Source organism: Anser brachyrhynchus (genome assembly GCF_964034855.1).
Source record: "Anser brachyrhynchus genome assembly, chromosome: 11".
Classification (NCBI taxonomy): Eukaryota; Metazoa; Chordata; class Aves; order Anseriformes; family Anatidae; genus Anser; species Anser brachyrhynchus.
This window is the reverse complement of record NC_137706.1, coordinates 7,852,992-7,872,915: the sequence shown is the minus strand read 5'-3', so window position 1 is coordinate 7,872,915 and position 19,924 is coordinate 7,852,992. Positions and strand designations below refer to the sequence as shown.

The window sequence follows — 19,924 nt, the reverse complement described above, 5'->3', positions numbered from 1 at the left end:
AATTGGGTGAAAAATATGCAAGTCTCTGAACTGTAGAGAGCAGTTGCTGCTTGCAGAGCAGTCACAAGCAAGACAAAATTCTTGCCAGTTAGTGTGTACTATGATCAGCAGTAAGTAGAAAGAAACATTTGGCTTAAATGAAATGAGATATCCCTCCCCTCCCACAAGCTAGTAGATAAATATAGGATATACAAGTAAGGTTAAAAATGTAATACTAGGCCAGGTGCAGTATATGTTACTGGTTCAGTGCTCAGTTACTTTTTTTTTTACTTTTTTTTTTTTTTGACACCACACTGAGTAGAATACAGTGGATAAGCAAAGTTCTCCACCAGGAAGAGAAATACTTGTGTTGCCACAACAAACTGTTCATACTGTCCATCTGGGTTTGCAGTGGGAGAAAGTTAAATTAGGAAAGGATTTACGATGTACTTGTTCCAGCAAAGCGTAAGGCTGAGTCTGTATTATCTACCACCTGCTGCAAGAACAAGACTGACATGATTGCATTATGTTCCCATGGCCATATCTCAAATGGACCATGTTGGATACCGTTGCCCAAGACCTCAAATGTTACAGAGACAATATCGCTAAAAGGAAATCCTGAAATGGGAAAATAAATCTGACCCAAGAAATTAACAGAAGTAGAAGCTGCTTAAAATAAGTGAATGTTGCTGAAGATTACAAATTTTAAGTAAGTTCTTAAAAACTACAGAAAGGCACATTTACATCACTAGTTTGCAAGAACACTGCATACACCTGACTCCTGCAAATTAAACTGTTTCTGGCCCAGAGCTAGTTGTACATTTTTAAGATTTGCATTCCCAGAACTAAGATGCTAAAGGAATCCAATCCAAGTAGCATGCAGACAAAATGTAGATATAGATGGAATTGATTTAACTCCCCAGCTGTGAGCAGTAGGGCTGCACTTCAGGTTATAAATGTCATAAAAATTTACGTCATAAAATATTTTACGTGTCCCACACAACAATGAAGTCTGTCGAATGTCAACACCTATCTCTTCTTCTTAGAACAGCAGCTATGGCTGAATTAAACTGAGAAATGGTAGGTGACATGCTATCTACAATTTAAAACAGTGATTAGTTCTAGTTATTGTTCAACTTTAAAAAAAAAAAAAGACATCCGTGTGTGTGCGTGGCCCTTGGTGTACCAAATAATAATCACAGTAAGTTTAACTAGTGTACAGTTTACATACACACACTTAGCAATGTGGAACGTTTTCTGCAGCTTTTATATTAAGCCAACCTCTCTCTCTCTCTCTCTCTCTCTCTCTCTCTCCTGGTTCAATGTGACCTGAAAAGGCCATAAGACTGTCATTTAAAAAAAAGAAAAATCTCATTGTGATTTCTGTTTATGCTTGTCAATTTACAGCTAGCAGGTAACCGACAGCAAGGAAAATGAAGTTCACCCACGTACACCATGAGCTATAATAGTACTTTGTACAATAGTAATTTGTAGGGATTTTTTTTTCTGCATACTATGCCTTTTAGAAGCATTAACTAAAAAGAGTACTCATATTTTACTTGTGTTCTTGTGTGTTTTCAGGCTAGTATATTTTTCTGTTATTGCAACTAAAAGGTGCAATTTGGCTGTGGTACATGAGGTAAAACCCCATTCTTACTAAGAAGCTTTTGCGATTGCAGGAGTGTCCGGTTACTTGCTAGGCACATCAAGGGTAACTAGAAAGGGTGGAATGGGGGAAAGCACCAAAATGTAGCATGCCAAATTTCAGATTTGTCTGGATTCCTGGATTTTGCAATATAGGTTTTTCCTGTCCTTTTCTAAATTTCACAAGCAGAGAGGATCTGACCTCCACTATCTGGAACTGTAGCACAGCTAAAAATACCAGTTTAAACAGATGTCTTTCTCTATTAGATAGTCAAGTCATAGAAATTGTATCATGTCTCCAGTGTATATCTCGAGACTGAAAATAAAGATCCCACAGTGGGCTTATGAGTAAACACTAAAGCTACCAGAATCTGCTCCAGTCAACAAGCAGTTTGGGGTCAATCTTCACCCCTCAGGCTATGCTGAGAAAGTGAGTATCTCCCTTTAGTTTGTATTTGATCTGATAAAAACAACTGCCATGCTAAGTATCTTGAACTCCACTCACTTCCTTTCAGTCTTTAATTAATTAATTTAATTCAGGCATTAAAGTAGACAGGGGCTATATAGTTAGACCTACGGCTGTTCCCACAACCCCCAAACTTAGGAGCTGTGATCCCAGTTTCCACATGGAAGGAAGGTTGGGGTCCCACTGCCAGGAAATCTCCAAGTTTTAAAGTAAGAGTTTATGATCAAATGTCAGGTTTACTGTTTAAAACAGAGATGGTTCTGGCAAATCACATCTGGTTTAAAAAAGAATAATACATCTCAACACAATTTAGACGTATATATTTTAAGATTTAAAAAAAAAAAATGAGGGGAGGGAGGGAAGAGCATATGCGAGGAATATTTGAATTAATCTGTAGTATAGATACAATTGAACCAACTGTTTATTTACAATGATTCCTGAAAGTCAGCAGCCTGAATACACACCAATATAGCAGCAATTACCTGGTCTATTTAATGATGCCACATCTCATCTCTTCTTCAGACAAAGAATGATTGTTCAGAGGTCACGGCTTAGTTTCTTGCACGAGGGAAAATAGTACGTGCAAACAATTCCTTGATTTAAAGAGATTAAATATCTATATAACAGCTGTAAGAGCAGCTTGAAGTTGTATTGCTCTTTGTAATCAGAAGCACATTTCTCTTGCTTGTAAGGAGGACAGAAAGCTTCTCTGATGTAAATGTGCCTTTAGAAAGTGAGAACTGAAAACATTAATATAAAAAAAGTCAAATAACTAAGTATTTCTTGAAACTATATATATAAAAATTGAGTTATCACAACTAAAGCAGCAAATCAAAATCTGCTGAGGTTTTCTGGTATAACTAAAAAAAGTTAGTTTGTGTCCAAGTTCAGTAAGTCAAATGCTACCACTGACACAACAAAACTAAAACCCACAAGAGGAAATTGAAAAGTGCACAATGAAATTAATAGTCTTGGATCAAGTATTTATGGAAAAATGGAAATGTTTTGTCCGGTGGACTTGATAAGTGAGAATTAAAAGGAGGTATTAAAGTTTATCTGATCCAGATTTGGCTTGCCGTTCCACATAGAAGAGGATGTAGGCCTTCGCCTTTACCACAGTCTCCTCGTCGGTCAGAGTTACAGTACTGTCGTTGAAATGGAACCAACGACCTTCGTGAGCTGCATACGCGGTGTAATGTCCAGAGCCAACGCTGTCAGCAAGGCAGGGGTGGGGGGAAGAGAAAAAGGACAATCAGAAGGAGACAGACCACCTCCTTTTCTGATGCATTTTCTATTAGGCAATAATGGACTAAGAGACTTCCAGGAACCAAAGCAAGAAAGGAACTGACAGCCCTCTACAATAGTTGGTAAGCTTTTTCTCGTCTTAATCAGTGGCACTTGAAGTTCTCCAAAGTAAAGTTTCATGTTAAGTAAAAAAACCACTTACTTGCAGGGATGAGTTGAATTTATTTTATTTTTAATATGAACCTAATAGCATCCTATTGTTTTTATGCAAGCAAGGCTTTTTGCAACACAGAACAACTTCCAGGTTTGCCTCCATGGAGTCAAGCCCATTATCTGTTGCTTAAATGTTAGCTATAGAAGTTGTACTGTGCTTTATTTTTATACATCTTACCTATTTAGGTCTAGAGAAACTCAAGTAGTCTAAATTTAAACCAAAAGGACACACAACAAAACAAATCTTTCATGTATGTTAAAACAGATCAAAGTTTTGGAGCCCTATGTATTGACTCTAAAATATCAGAACTATGCACCCACCTATTTTCATACCCTGCCACCCCCAATATAAGGCCTGCTTTCACTTATGTGTTGTAGCATGCTTTCAGTGGTTCCAACCATCTAATTCTGTTCTGTGACCTGCTCTCACTTGCTGTCTGTACAGTTTTCCTAGGACTTCAAAGCACCAGACAGATGCACTGTGGTGCTACAAAGGCTGCATTTAGCAGTCAAATTGTTTAGACAGTCCAACTCATAATTTTAGGTAGAACAAAAAAAGAGTGGCCTTCTAGACAAAAACTTCCTGTAATATCTTCAGATTACATTCAGATATAAATACGGTTTTGATCAATGGGATTTAGCTTTTTTAGAAAGGGGCGATTTCCTATTAACTACATGATCAACAGTTGTCGCTACTACAGTTATTCTCAACAGATCCACCCAGGGCTAAGTAATGGAAAAAAACAAAACAAAAAGCAACCCCTATCCAGCAACTTTATTTCAAAATATGAACACTGTCCAGCTTTGTGGCATGCCTATTAGTATTCCCTTTGAAGTATCACTCCTGTAGGAGAGAAGGTAAATGCAGCGTAATTGCTTCTACTGTGCCAATCTTAAATCTACACTTGTATCAAACACATACACTCTGGCATAAATTCATACCTGCCTTTCAAACTGAACAGAAGAAGAAAAAATCTCTCTGCCTTGTAGTAAGAATTTCAAAATGAAGCGTTAACTTCTGGAAGGCCCCTTTATCAGCCCTGTTGGTTTTAGTGTTTTCCATTCCTGAGGAACTAGAACAGTTCCATGTTGTCTCTCACTCCTACTCACTGCTCCCAAAGACTGTCAACTGGAAATCACAGGAATTATTACATGAATCTATCTGAAGTTACTTCAGCTTAGTTCCGTATAAATTTGTGAATTACTGCTTATTTCCACCAGTAAAATACACAGATGTTCACTACAGGCAGAAAAACCTTAAATAAGAAGTCAGCATATACTTCAGTGGGAAGAAGTTCTCTGCTCAGAAGCCAGCTAATACCATGTACTCACCCTGAGCCATGATGCACAACAACAGCTGCAAGGTCATAGAGGCAGCTTTCTGGGCCACTGTTTTCAGGCTGCGGTTAAAAAGAAAAAAACTCTTCAGTGATGCCTACTTTAATTTGTAATGAAGACATACATGTGATGGAACAGATTTCTCTAGGAGGTATCCATGAGGTTCCATACCTCTAACAAGTAGCATTTCATGTCTAGGCCTCGTAAGGGAAACTCAACGTATGTATCAACCTTGTTTCTCAGATATGCTGTCCAGTGAAATCGTTTCAAGTGTAAGCATAGCACCTAAGGGATTAACAAAATAAAATAAAATGGATGCGTTAGCGGAACATGCTGAACTTACTACCGCTAGATATCTGCTATGGCCTATGGGAGGGTTATGTGTAGGTCTAGTAACAGCTGAGCAGTTATTTCCAGTACCACATTGCCATGCTGTTACTTTTAATGTTTCGACAAACCTTTGGTAGTTTCTGAATCCAGAATTTTTTGGTGGACTTCTGTTTCTTTTTGCATTTATGACACATATACAGCTCTGTCTCATCAAGTTCTTCCAGGTCTGTAAAACTGCGAAGACAATCTAAAAACAAAGACCACACACGCAAACTCTAATTCAAGATGATAGCAAATGATATTTCTAACATGAAATGCAACAAATTCAACAACATAGAGAAGGTGTACATCTGTTGCAGTCCTTCTAGTTAATCTACAGTTGTGCAGCAAAAAGCTGCAGCTATGTGATGTATTAGCATGTTGCAACCTGCAATGTTTCTTGGTCCTTTAAACAAATACAGCTATAAGCAGTTCCAGAGAGAAAATTAATTCAAGAAATCTCTCTCTTGAAAACACTATTCCTTCCAACATTCAGCACAACTGTTTATTTTCAAAAGAAATCGTATGACTTTCTAACTAAGACTGTTCAATTTTAAAAGAGATTTGATTTTAGGTACAACATGAACCGTAGTAAAAATTTTTTTTTTTGATTAGTATTTTGCGATTTGCAATGAGTGCATTTACAGATGTGTAAAAATTAACATCCTTTAAAATAAGATCAGTAACAGCACCACTGCCCAACTTCAGTTGGCTTCAAAAAAGGTGCCAACAGCACCAACTGCAGGATTTTATTTATGATGTTTAAAAAGCAGATACACAAGAGCCAACCAGCATGTTTTCAAACACGCTTGTAAGCACAGAGCCTTAGCAAATGCCATTATGTGCAGTGCACATAAACGTTGGTTGGAAAGACTGGCCTAGATTAGAACTGTTCTGACCACAAAGAATGCACTCTGCTGGTGTTTTCCTCGTTATTTATTTAGCTGACCTGCAGACTTAAAGCACATCTCAGCCACAGTTCATTGCAGTTGTACGTCAATACACAGTGACAGGTAAAACCTGTATGGAAAATTCTTTTGGCACCCTCTTCTACTGCAGCAGCTCATAAAAGCAGATAGCATGTGGCATCAAGTCATACCCTAGATAAAAGCCTGGCTCCTCTGCAATTAGTGAGTATATGCTCTGATTTCTGTTAATGATTTCATTATCCAGAGACTCTTACCTCGTAGTGTGCACATTGGTCCATTTTCTTGATTCTTAGTACGTTTGTTTCTGAACTGACTTGGAATATCTAGCGAAAGGTCTAGAAAAACCAAGTATTAAAAAAAATTTAGGGCTGAATAAAACAATGCTTTATCTTCCCATGCTAAAATTTCAGTTCAGTCATATGCCATCTAAACTGATCAAGCGTCAGATTTGTTTTTTTGCCTTATGTCAACCACTTTTTTTTGACAACAAGAGGCACCTTACCTAGGAATGGGTCAAACTTTCTAGATTCAGTCCCACATATTAAACAGTTGACTTCATTTTGAAGAATGCCTCCAAAAATCGCTGTGACCACAGTAGATGCTCCATTTCTAGAGAAACCACATTAGAGAGGTAAAGTCAGAATGTCTGGTCTGGGCTTTATATTCAGTACCTCCTAGATGTTTACTGGTTACCACTCATTGCTACTAGGCAGTGCAGTTTGGTCCACGTGTAACAGACTGAATTCATTTACAGGGCTTTCATTCTTCCCAGAATTGCACAGTGCATTAATTCTGTAATATTTTTGCTTTATCTTGTACCAGTACAAATTGTGAACTTCATATTCCCTACACAGATGCTGAGAATTTTAATGCTGAAAGTGTTCTGCTTGACTGCATTTTTTTAAATAATAGAGAGCCAATGTTCACAGGGTACAGTATTTCAACACTGTAATTAAGGCTGTTTCTGAACAGCAATTTTTAAAGAAAAATGCTTCCCTCTTTGGTAGGCCAAACGTTTCGAATCTACACCCTACTTTGCTATGAGTAATTTTGACTCCTTTAAAGCATATTTCTGCACTTCTACCATTTATTTGCTTCCAAAGACAGCTTAACTTGCATTAAGAGATACTAAGCAATATGTACCAGCATCTTTATTCTCTATGCTTTCATTAGTCTGTTACTTAATCTTTTCATCACATTATATAATGGCCTTGTAGTCCAATGAGAACAAAACATTTTAAGTTACATTACACAACTTCTAAATAACGTGCTAGTTTGTGCTTGCAGTTCTGACAATACAAGCTTGCAGAAACCTGTGTTCCACGTTTGCACTCTACCTACATCTTTACAGTTAATCCGAACTCTGCTTGTTAAGCAGATGGAAATGGCTACCCAAAAATAAACAGGTGCTCAAGGAGAGAACATTCACAGCATCTTTATTACTTTACTGGAACCATTTCAGTTAACTTTATAACCTCATAACTTTTAACTGTTTGTCAAGTGATCAAGAAATGTAGAGAAAGGGTCTGCAGGAAAATTTCCGTAGTCAAACAGCAACTGCCCTGCTCACGCTCTATTCTAGACAATTTAAATCTACAAGTACTTGCCATTTTTGCCTCTGTATTATTCAGGCTATCTATTGCCCTAAGACTGAATAGAAGCAAGGTGTATATGGGTACAAAATAGGAAAAAGTGCGTGGGGTTTTTTTTCCTGAAAGACTAATGAATTAAGATGTGTTTACAGTTTACTCTGTTCATACCTATTACAAATGCTAGTCTAAGAGCCATACTTGCTTTTCAAGGATGCACATCCCATAGGATCATAATCCATTACTGTGCAGCTTTGTAATTTGCCCTCTTAACATGCATGCTAAAGAAATCTTAAACAAGGACCCATGAACTTGAAATTTCAATCCACCACACAGACCTATACAAAGCACTGAGGTATTGAAGAAAGTAATTAATAAACAAGTCTTACATGCAACATTTGCTGCTTGCAGTCAGGCTAGAATTTTCTTGCAAAATTACTGAACGTGAAACACCATTAAAGCCACCCTGGAGTTCCAGGTGTAGATGGTCCAGAAGGTAACGCATGAACTCATGAGCATCCTGCTGCTGGTATCCCCTTAAGTGAAAAAGAAACAACAAAATCATCAAACATGCAGATTGCTTTATTGGCAGTACACACAGATAAAGAACATGTCACATGGAAGAATGTATGTTTGTTTAATAACACAGAGCAGACTTTACAGCAGTACCAAAATGTACCAAATGTATCAAGTTAGCCTCTGGAAAGATAAAGTGATATCTACACAAACTGCACGATTTTTTTTGGTCCCTCACAGCACCCTTGCTATGCAGGGCTCTTCTTAAGGCCAGAGAAATGTTTAAGGTAAAGTTTCATATCAGAAGAGCTCTTTTAAATGCAATAGAGAGCAGCAGAGACAAAATTTCCCCACATATTCTTTAACTGTAGCTGCCATGTTAATTTGCCTCATCAAATTTCATCCATGGTAGTAACATCCTACATCTCATATACATGCTAACTAAAAATGCACAATGGTCACAGTAATTTCCCCTCACTTGTGCAAAAGCTTGCCTCCTTTTTCTTCTTTATTTGCTACTGACTGTATTTGATTAGTACCTCTGCTTAGGTATTGTTAGTTATTGGGTTCTGCCAGCACACTGTGCATCCCTACTTTGAAACTAAGTCTCAAAACTGGTTCATAGTGTTCATGTGTGATGTCAGAATTACTGCACCGTTTTCATTCAGTCACTGAGCCCACACATCACTTTGGCAGTTTCAGTTTGCTTGCCTGCTTGGTCCACACCAAAATAGGGAATTTATTCTTAGTGTTTGTTTTCCACATGCATCTTTAAATGATGCTACAAACTCTGAAATGATGAGGATAAAAGAGTGGTTTCTTTCCTCTTCTCTTAACACGAGAGCAGTAGACATGCTTAGAATTGCACACCTTCCTTTGCATAACCTACACACTACTTGTTGGGAAAGGAAGGCAGTGGTGGAAGATACAGAGCATCATTTGAGGATTTGGATTTGCCAGGACAAGGTTCCAATCTCAGCTGTGTTATGCTATCAGCAGCAGCGCTGCTCAAAGAGTTGTCTTTTTTTTTTTTTTTTAAGCCACTAACAAACCTAATGAAAGGTAATGGAGAAACCATGAGGGTAAATAAACCTTTAATGTTATTTAAGCTAAATCATGCATCGAACATAAAAAGTATTTCTTTGCCGTACGATGTATACTTATATGAAGGAGGAGACACACATGTAGGTAAACAGTGAAAGCTTTGTGCAACACTGATGTAATTATGTACAAGTTGTTCTAGGTCGAGTTACAAAAATCCCCGAGTATAAGAGCTGGCTTTTCTTCTTTTTCCTTTCCAATCATGTAACCTGCTTTGTTATGCCTCCCTTACCTATTGTTAGCCTCCTTATTTCACCTAAGTATCAGCAATAACTGTCAAGATAAGATATGTCTGGGAAGAAACAATGGAGAGATGTTCTGTGCTACTACAAAAAGAAGGGAAAATATCCATGAGAATCATGCCACAACACTCAATGTATTACTGATATGCTTAGTGAGGAACGTAGGTGTATCCCAGGAAAGTATTGCTAGGAGGCAGCAAAATAAAAAGAAAGTAAAGCCTTTTCATCTGTAGAATAACAGTAATGTTTGCTTCCAAACTCCCACTTTTAAAAGCTATCACTGAGAAATTATATACAGCTTAAATTTTTAGAATTTACTTTGCTTCAGATACCATTCCAACATTAACTTCCTCATAGAAAAGCTCTAAGCTTGATCTGCAGCAAATAGCACGTTTGATCTGCATCAAATTTGATGAAATAACCTTTGGAATCATTACACATTACTGGTTGTGTTCCTGATGCATGTGTTTACATTTGTTACAAGTTAATTGCAGGTGAAAGATTCTTTGAATTTGATAAAAAAAGCTAAAGTACAGATGCAGATCTTTAAAAAAAATATGATATGGACAAAGACCCATCAGCTAGAAAGCGTAGTTTCTCTGAGTCAGCTTGTGCAATAAAACTGCTCTCCATCCACCTGACCAATTCAACTCAAGCCCACCTCTGTTGTTCCTTTTTCTACTGGGAACAAGATATAAAGAAACAGTTACTAAGAAAATAGAAGATACTATTTATACAGCAGCAAACAAGCAAAGTACAAATCTTGCAACTCAGCAAGAGGCACAGAACTGTTTTGCCATGCAGCAGAATGAAAGCAACAGATTTAGGACAACAGTCAAGGAGCGGGACTTCCACAGCAGCATTAGAGCTCAGAGACACTTCAGCTGTGCTTGTAATACACAAGTCTTAACAACTAAGCAATAGTCTCTACTGCCTACATACACATGAAACAGGGCCATGGAGCACCTCAGCAATAGTTTCTCTCTTTAACCATCTGTAAGAATGCATTTAACCTGAAAAAAACAGCACTTGCAGTCCTGGAGGCAGGCACATAACTTTCAACAACTGAAACAACTTCTTAGGCTAAACGTATTATGGTGAGTTTCCAAACACACTTCCTCTCCCTGCCCCTGTCCTTAGGCTTCATAACCATGTGATTTAATGAGTTCTCTTATCAGTTAATCATGGACATGTTCCCAGCTAAATGGGAATAAAGGGAAAAAATAATATAAATAAATAAACTCTTTTAAAAACTGTGATAGAATCCACAGTGCTGAAAATTTGCTTGAGGAACTTAATGAACTCATTTCTTGCTTAGCCTAACAAGAATTATAGTGAAGACTGTAGCAGGGAAACTGGTCAAGGACAGATATTAAGGATGATGTTTTGGTCGCTGCTTGAAACTACTGGTATTAAACTTCCTTGATTCTCTTAAGCCAAGTGAAACATATTAGGCAGTGTGAAGAATAGAATAAAAATATTTTTTGTGATTTGGGTTGCTCAGATGTGTTCACAGCATCTTTTCAGCACTGCTGGAGATGTAACATAACAGTATCTTTACTACCTGAGAACATGGAGCAACTTACCTCATCACAATATATCCTAACAGGTTTCAGTGCTCCTTTGAAAGAGGTTCAGGGGCCAGGACAGGGAGACCTTGGAGAGGAATGATACTTCGATTTACTTGGGTAACCTTTTCCCCTTTTGTCTTTTCTGTCAGCATGGGCACAAAATGCCTTTTAGTTACACACGATTTTTTATTATAGCCCTCATTTCATGTCCTACTGACAATGACTGGAGTACTTTGAGAGAATCAAGGAAGTTTTACCGAGTGTTCTCATTTAGACCTGTACATTTTTAATCTGACTACATAAATTTCTTATTGCAGCAAGCTTGTTCTTGGTTCTGTCAACACCATGCACTTGGACTAAGACTCTGAACTAAACGCAATTTGGCTTCCTTGCCATAAAGCACAATTTGTCTTTCTGAATTCTGCCTACCTGCAAGATTTTGTCTTCTTGATTCTGCTACCCCTCGGAGCACTGGCTCAAAGGTAAAACTACTACTGTTTTAGTATTTGAAATGTTTGACCTCTCTCCGATAATGCTACATGTAGCATGTGGTCAAAGGACAGGGGAAAAAAAAAGCACTGCTAATAAACGCGAAACTGTAAATCAAAGTAAGGATCCTTTCTAAGGCCTATCTATGGGCATACAGGAAAGCTGCATAGAGTCCATACCCCATATTCAGCAAATTTTAGATTACAACACCAGCACTGTAAGGTTACAATCAAGGATACTGTTTGTATTTAACAAAACTTACCTAAAATTTGGCATGATTTTCCAAACAACATAAAATAAAGACTCCGGACTAAATGCAGTTTGGCTTCCTTGCCATAAAGCACAAAGTGTCTTTCTGAATTCCTCCACCAGTGAACTAGAAAGAATAAAAGGTGGTGATGAATATGAGCTTGCGTTATAACGGGTTTACTAGCTCAATGGTACAAGTATCAGACATCACCTTGCTTAAAATTGTAATGGCTGGGTATTATCCATTCTAGTACTTCCCACAGTTTATGTCTTAAAATCCTACCCACAACAGACAGGTTTGTAAAATTACATTTCAAATATTGAGGACTCATTTGGATACCTATTCACTTTTCACCATTATAGTGTAAACTCTGCTAATGTGGTCACTTTAACGCTTGCTTAAACAGGTTACAGACTCTGAATGTCATATCCACATGGCCATATTTTAGCTGGAATTAAATAATGTAATATTTGGACTAGATATAACCAGCACTTCTTAAGCTTACTTTAAATGCACACTCTGGTGCTTTCTGGTGTTTTTGACTGCTTCTCCCTGCAGCACTAGGGCTACATGAGCACACTGCAAATGACAGCAGTTTCTTCTTCTAGTACAACAAACTATTCTTCTATGAATGAGTCCCTCTAGGAATCATTTTTCTGTAACTCTTAACACTGAAAGTATATAGTGGTTCTACTACTCAAGCATTTGCTGTTTCATGAAAGTTCAGTGCTAACAAGGAACACCCAGCTTACACATTGTTATCTCCCTGGCTCCTGGTATGGTAAGTTCGCCTGCCTGCTGTCTTTCCATTCCTCAGCTCCACAGCAGGCAACTCTTTGAAGTAACAGCAGAACTGCTGAATGTTACTGGAGAAAAAGGAAAAATGAATGAAAACCTTAATGGGCAGAGAATAAAGCGATTATGTATTCTGGAGTCTGTTCTTTGAAATACATAAACAGAACTTCATGTGGTGATAAATGATGGCAACCAGGAACAGTTTTTTTTTTCCATGTATTTTCATCCAAAATACAAGAAGTACTGTAACAAATGCTTCTGTAAATGAATGGTGGATCTATAACTATAATCATAATCCAAATACCTGAAATAATTACATTTTGGCTCTGCTTTGACTAAGAGATACTGTGATAGACCAAGGTGTCAGAAGGCGTTCCATGAAACAACAGGCTGCAGCTGCTGAGGAGGTTAACTCAAGGTCCACTTCCACCTATCAATTCTAAGCTCTGCCACAGCAGTCCCAGTAATGGAACACAAGCATGTGCTTTGACTCCTGCAAGGTCAACCCTGACTGACAGAAAAGAAGATACCTGAGCGACTGCAGGATTGCGTTCATGAAACACGTATTCCCCAGGTTCCGAAGGCCTGTGGCACAAAGGGCAGTGGTGCTTCCCTGGAAGTGAGGATGGTTAGGGTTAAAGAAAGATATATCACTGCTCCCCCACTTTCTTCACACAGAGCTGTTACTGTTAAGTAACATAAATTTTAACAATAATTAACTACACTTTGTGAAAAAAGCAGTTTCAATGCCAAAGTAATCACATGACCAGCCTTGCTGACTGAAGCTCCAACTTGACATGAAACCAATTTCTTACTCGCTATTATCGAAAGAAAGCTATACAACCTTTTTTTTCCCCCCTTCAAAAAAGTCTAGAACAGGACGGTACAATGTCAATCACAGACTTGTATTTCAACGTATTTGTGTGCATTTACGGTAGTAAATATTCTCACTCCAATAATGTTCAGTGAGAACTGGACGATAATTTCCCTTAAGTGTCTGAAAAATGAAGATGCCACTCCTTATCCATCTAGCTCTGTATCTAGTAAGTGTAGTGTGGCAGCCTGCAGGTTTTTAAGTCACTAGCACTGGCCTGTTTGTTGTCTTTATGGGGTTTTTGTGGTGGTAAGGAAGGTTTTTCAAAGGCAGACAGGTCTTTTTAAAGACAGTTTATCTGGGAAAGATATAGTCAAGTTAGACTGTGCAAAGAACAAGCAACATGTTGAAGCGACAGAAAATATATACCATTTTCAGCCTAGGAGCTTCAACAGGTTAGAGCGATGGTACACAGATGAGCTTGCTTTTTGCCAATGATATAAGGCTGGGAGCAGAAGCAAGAGAAATGTGGACAGTATTGGCATTTACTGTTTCTGCAATCCACAGTACTTAGAAACATTTCTTCAAGTTCATCATGTCTTGGGGTAGTCTTCATTGTTCTAACAGAATTTAAAAGCTAAACTATCTTTCAGTAGTAGTATCTCAGAATGAACCTATAACTTGACACCAAAAACTGCATGCAAATTTAGGTTACCAAATACATGTATTCAAATGGTTCCAATAAAACACTTTCCCTTCAAATTTACCACAAAAACAACATCCCTGGTGAAGAACTAATGTCATCAGGGTATTTGTGAATGTTGTCAAAAAATGTTATTTACATACACAATTTAGCAATTTGGTAACTACTTCTTAAAGAGAGAACTATTTTCCAGTAAATGAAGAAAACTAAGTACAAGTACCGATACATTGTCCTTAGCGTATTCCCCTCTCATTCTTATCCAGGTTGAGACAGCATAGCATTAATGCTATCTTTTCTACATAACAATCCAATGTGCCAAGAATAGAAGGATCATCTGTTGCCACAGGCAATATTCAAGTATTAAGAAAACTGAGAAAACAGCAGTCTAAGAAGAATAAAAGCAGCATTAAGTTTATGCTTTTCTCATGGTCTTCTCAATATCTAGATGTTGCCTAGGATTTTCCCTCTCATTTTTAGTAGCATTGAGTTCTTCAGACAATGACACTATGAGTTTCCATAGCAGAAAAAGCAGAAAAGCACTCTCTCTCCAAGACTTCTTCAATCCTCTCTAGATTGGGACAGTACAAGAAACATACACAGCACATTCAAAGGACCCTACATCAACTGTAGGCAGCGCACTTTCAAAGTAACTAAACCCACAGACTTGGCAAAGCAGCAATTGACTGCTTTGCTCTCACCCCCACCCTCTTATTTCCATTCATACTCCTCTCAAGAACATCTCCCCGTCCCAGTCAGGCAATTATTTCTCATAGCTGGAGACAGCCATTACTTCAGCTCTCCTGGACTACACTGCTTGTCCCCAGGACTAAGGAGAAATGGCCCTCTTCTACCTTTCCTGATGGCCAGGGGTGAAGAGGAAGCAGATGCGTACAGCTGAGTCACTGTCTCCCCCCTCTCCCTACTTGAAATCTGGGTGAAATGATGAGCATTACAAATTCCCTCACCTCAAACCACAGAAAACAGAGGCATTTGGGTCGGGGCATTCTTTGACTGGAAGAAACTATGTAGCCTTTCAGCTAGGGCTGGACTGTGCTCTCCTGAGTGCTATTCTGCAGATGTGAAGTTAAAACATCAGGAAGATGAAATATGAGACTGAGTATAGTTTTCAGAATACTCCACAGCTGCTTTTGGAAACAAGTTTTACCAACTGCTTGTTAAAAGCATTAAAGCTTTTTACTATTTCCTAATAACTATTCTCTTATCCCCCTCTAGAAAAGGGGTGCACCTGCTTCTCTGCCTTCTTTCTACACTATAAAAGGAACAAAACAAAAAAAAACCTTCTTTGCTTAAAAAAAATACAAATTTTATTTCTATCTCTGTTTCAATCCCAATGGGTACTATCTAATTCCAATTTCCCTGATCTCACCAAACACAGCAAAGCTCAAAGTCAAGGCCAACAGAAATGCAGCAGAGTATCAAAAACTTTTGTGAGAAGGGGCTCTTCTAGGTGTGTGGTTAGGAGATGAGAAGACAAAGTATATGCCAAGTAGGATTTGGGTAACTGATGTGTTTTTAAATCTAGGCCAACTATAAACCTCAAGAAGTTTAGCAAAACTCACTGTACTGGATCTGTTATACTTACATTTACTTTTAATAACTTGCTGTTCATAGATGAGTTTTCCAATAATTTTCTTTTCCTATGTCTGTCTGATGTAAAGGCTGAACTGTTGGAAAACAATTAAAATATGTTACTATAAAAACAAAATGTTGTATGAAATGGACAAGAGGTGATCACTGCATTAGACATTAGGATGATTACATCTGCCATCAATTGTCATTAAGACAGCAGAGAGCTTCCTGATTGCAACACATGCTTTTCATAGTCTTAAAATAGACTGCATTTCTCTCGGAGTACAGACTCACACCCTATTTTCAACACTAATGTCTCAGTTAATTGCATTAAGTTATGCATGCTACAATGCGTGCCCTGAAGCATGGCCTTATTAGCATGCTATTCCTGATCTGAAATATACCCGATCTATTCCCCTAATCAAAGGAATGCTTATTGTAGCTTTCCATAAAATACTTCTATCAGAAAAGTCATCCTAAACCTTGAGAAAGACAACTTCAAAAAGCAGGATGAAGTAAAGTTACCAAAGATAAAAGTATTTTAAGTGCTATCACTTCCACCTTATAGCTGACTTGTCTTAGTTAAAAATACATCAGGTTATAACATTTGTGTAAGACTAATACAAAGTTACAAGGACAGCAAGTTACTCTTTTCCACATCACTGGAAATTACTGGGTCCTCAAGTTCCAGACTTCTCACCAATCTAATAGCAAGATTGTAACTTGTTCCAGCTTTCAGGCTTTGTTTCATTTTTATCATTACTTACAATGGAATCCTCCACAGTGTCATTTACCTTCAAAAGAGCTAGATCTCCCGGACACTTCCAAACTATTAATGTGTACTTCTCATTATGCTTACACATCTTTACATCTTACTACATACCTGAGAAACCCATCAAAAGAAGAATGGAAAAGATTGAAAATGTTAATACTATTTTCTGAGTAACTAACACACTTACTCGGGAAGGATCCAGAACTTTCCAACCTCACAGCAATTTCTTAGCAGGAGTGGGATTTGAATTCTGGGAAGCACTGTATTAACATGTACTTCTTAGTATTATGGAAGATTTGCAAGCAAACTATGAAAAGACTATTTGCTATCTAGCAATGGCCACAGCATCTGCATCACTAAGATTATAGTATTTACTCTTCAGTGGAAGAGTGCCAGAAAAAGCCGCACAAAAAAACTTTTTTGTACTTTTCAGTACAATTTTAAGTTCACAAACCTTTCTTAATCTTTCTGTTTGGAAACCAAACTGCAATTAACATGAAAACTACTTCCACTTGCATTTCAGTTGCAGTTTGTCTGCTCCAGAAACTTTTCCTGTTTTTGATAAAACTGAGATTCTGTTCTAAAAATTCAGTCCCTTTTCTAAGGAAAAAGATGCTAATTATTCTTGAGTTAGCAAGAAAGCTAATGGATATCTAAATTCCTGCATACACAGCCCATACAAGATTCAGAATGTAAGAAACAAAACATACAAGATCAGCAAAAAAAAACAAAACTCTTTGTTCTGCACCTCTGCTTCTCACTGATGAAAAGGCATTTTTAAACATGCACTCTATCACAATCATACAGGCACCAAAACATATATATTAAATACATATACAGATATAAAACAGAAGTACCATTTAAATGATGCAATAATGTAAGTCCACCCAAAGCAGTCTGGATGTAAACACACTACTTACTTTTCCAAGTTCTGTAGGTGCTCTCTGACCTTCTGTACCAGTCCCAGTTTAGTATCATTGACTACAAAATCATCACAGCGATAACTGCAAGAAAAATATTTATCGGAATGTACAAAGGAAGTACTCTAAAACACTCATGCAAACCTATGCGCTGGAAGCACTGAAGTGATTCAGTGGAAAACTATAAGGAGAAGAGGGGAGCACAACACCTACATACTGAACTTGGTTCCCTCTGAAAATTGCCCTATAACAAGAGGGGGTACATGCAATATTTCATTACATGTTTTGTCTTCCAGCTTACTTTGTTAGAAATCAGAAGTAATATCTACCACTCATCCCAGTGCAGAATTAAAATTCAATAAAAATTCAAACATGCTGTGTAACCAAAAGCAGTATTGGCAGACAACCCACTGAAGATTTATCAAAAAAGATGAATAAACATCAGTAAAGAGAATACAACTTTTTATTTATGAATAGTATAAATCAATTTATTTGAATACTGTAAAACTATCACTAAAAACCGATAGGTTTCCTTTCAAGAGATGCTGAACAGATACACAATGCAAAAGTTTCAGTTATGGAAAAAGAACAGGGAAGACGAACAAAGAGATGACATGGCTCGTCCACTGTCACACGAGGAGTCTGTGGCAATTCACAACCCATGCTCCAGCCAAAAATATGACTTAATTCTCTCACAGTTTTTATATATACAGCAACACTTATAAAACTTGTGGTTTTGTGTGTGCAAACGTAACTGAGCTGAAAGAAGACAGAAACTGAGCCTCCACTACATACAAGTGAATGTAAAGTGAAGCCAAATCAAAATGGCCTCTCAGCAGAAGTGACATTTTAAAGAACCAAGCCACATGCATTTCTAACAAACGTGTTTTCATCACTGGCATACCAAGGATCTCAACTAAATACACAAATACAGTTGTTGGTTTTTTCCTGCAAAAACAGAATGTAGCAGCTCCAGAGCTGCTAGCTACACTGCTTAAAACTAGAAGGCCAGAAAAAGGCCAGATTTCTTCTCTGTGCAACTCATACTTTCCACACATATATGGAAAACATGCACATATACATACAGAAAAAAAAAATCACCACCAAATTTCACTGGAAAAAATATTTACAGATGCAAGCTGGAAGTAAAAATACCAAATTAATGTTAGAGGTAACATTCACAATTACTAAGTAAAAAACAGTTAAGAAAAAGTTGACAGAAGTCAACGCTCTGATTCTATGATGTTCTACAAAGACCTCAAGCTTTCCAAGAAGTAAAGATGGCAGGCAACTGAACTCTGTCTGTGAAGAAAATTAGCTTACATTGGTTATGTTTAATATCACAGCTTGAGCTATTTCTCTTATTTTCCTATGGCAAAGGACTGACTCAAATATGAAATACATCCTCATCATCTCAGGTTACTCCTCCGCTGGAGCAGATTCACACTTCGTAAGTTAATGAAGCTATCTTAACTTCAGGCACAACTGGAATTTACAATATTCTTTGCTGCAGAAATCTGTGATGTAGTTCAAAAGCAACAGTATTGCTGGTGTTAACTCAAACACTGAATTCTTCAAGAGACTACAGAGTTAAGAAAGTAAAAGCCCTTTCCACTAAAAGGAGTCTGCAGGAACAGTCTGCTCAGGATCTCTGTTTTTTCCTCTGAAAAGAGAAACTTAATACAGCTCTCCAAACACTGAACACAGCAGTTATAACCTTCTAGATCTTACATAAGAATCCATAAAATAGCCATTGCAAATAAAGATATATATTTTTTTTAAAGCTCACCACAGATCCAGTTAGTTGGGGGTGGGGGGGGGGGGGGGGGGAAGAAGTTTGTAAACTTATTTTGCAGACATGTTTTATGCAGACTTGTTCAGCTTTATCAGCTGTTTACATTTATAAACACATAACAAAAGCAGATGCAAGCTCACTGAAAGCCTCTAAGCCTCCTTATTGCTACAAGTACAAAATATGATTTAATATTTGCTCCTGTTCCCTGAATATGTTAGCCATGTGTTTAATCTGACCTCGTGTAACAATTGCATCTCTACATAAAATTGCAAGTTAGCACTTTCCCTGAGACAGAAGAATAAAACGAAATATATCATTAAACATTCCTTCATCTTAGGGTCCTTGCAGGAGTGGAAAAGTAATTTTAAGATTCACTTAAAAATAAGACAAACCTCTTTTATTTCTTTTTAATGGGCAGGTTTTTAAAAACACATACCTTATAGCACTGAGGATTCAGCACTACCAATAGAAATAAAACAGCCAATCTATTCTGGATAAACAAAGTCAACAGCATAGGAAGGAGTTTAGACTTTTTTACACACCCTAAAGGTAAACTGCTGAGAGATTGCTTCCTATATGCAAAGCTGACTTTCA

General features: G+C 37.6%; 1 protein-coding gene across 13 annotated transcripts in view; it reads right to left on the bottom strand.

Annotated features, from left to right (window-relative positions):
* Positions 1-3,062: 3,062 nt before the first annotated feature.
* The window catches only part of USP3 (ubiquitin specific peptidase 3), a 97,326-nt gene continuing 80,464 nt past the window's right edge, over positions 3,063-19,924 (bottom strand). For all 13 annotated transcript variants that reach the window (XM_080608220.1, XM_080608221.1, XM_080608222.1 and 10 more), the window contains 12 exons: positions 17,536-17,619; positions 15,857-15,938; positions 13,267-13,349; positions 12,694-12,807; positions 11,954-12,067; positions 8,162-8,308; positions 6,686-6,792; positions 6,438-6,518; positions 5,344-5,462; positions 5,057-5,170; positions 4,880-4,947; positions 3,063-3,300 (listed from right to left, as the gene is read on the bottom strand). In XM_080608220.1, coding sequence (XP_080464346.1) covers positions 3,135-3,300; positions 4,880-4,947; positions 5,057-5,170; positions 5,344-5,462; positions 6,438-6,518; positions 6,686-6,792; positions 8,162-8,308; positions 11,954-12,067; positions 12,694-12,807; positions 13,267-13,349; positions 15,857-15,938; positions 17,536-17,619 — 1,279 coding nt within the window. In that variant the 3' untranslated portion in view covers positions 3,063-3,134. The remainder of the gene's footprint in view (positions 3,301-4,879; positions 4,948-5,056; positions 5,171-5,343; positions 5,463-6,437; positions 6,519-6,685; positions 6,793-8,161; positions 8,309-11,953; positions 12,068-12,693; positions 12,808-13,266; positions 13,350-15,856; positions 15,939-17,535; positions 17,620-19,924) is intronic.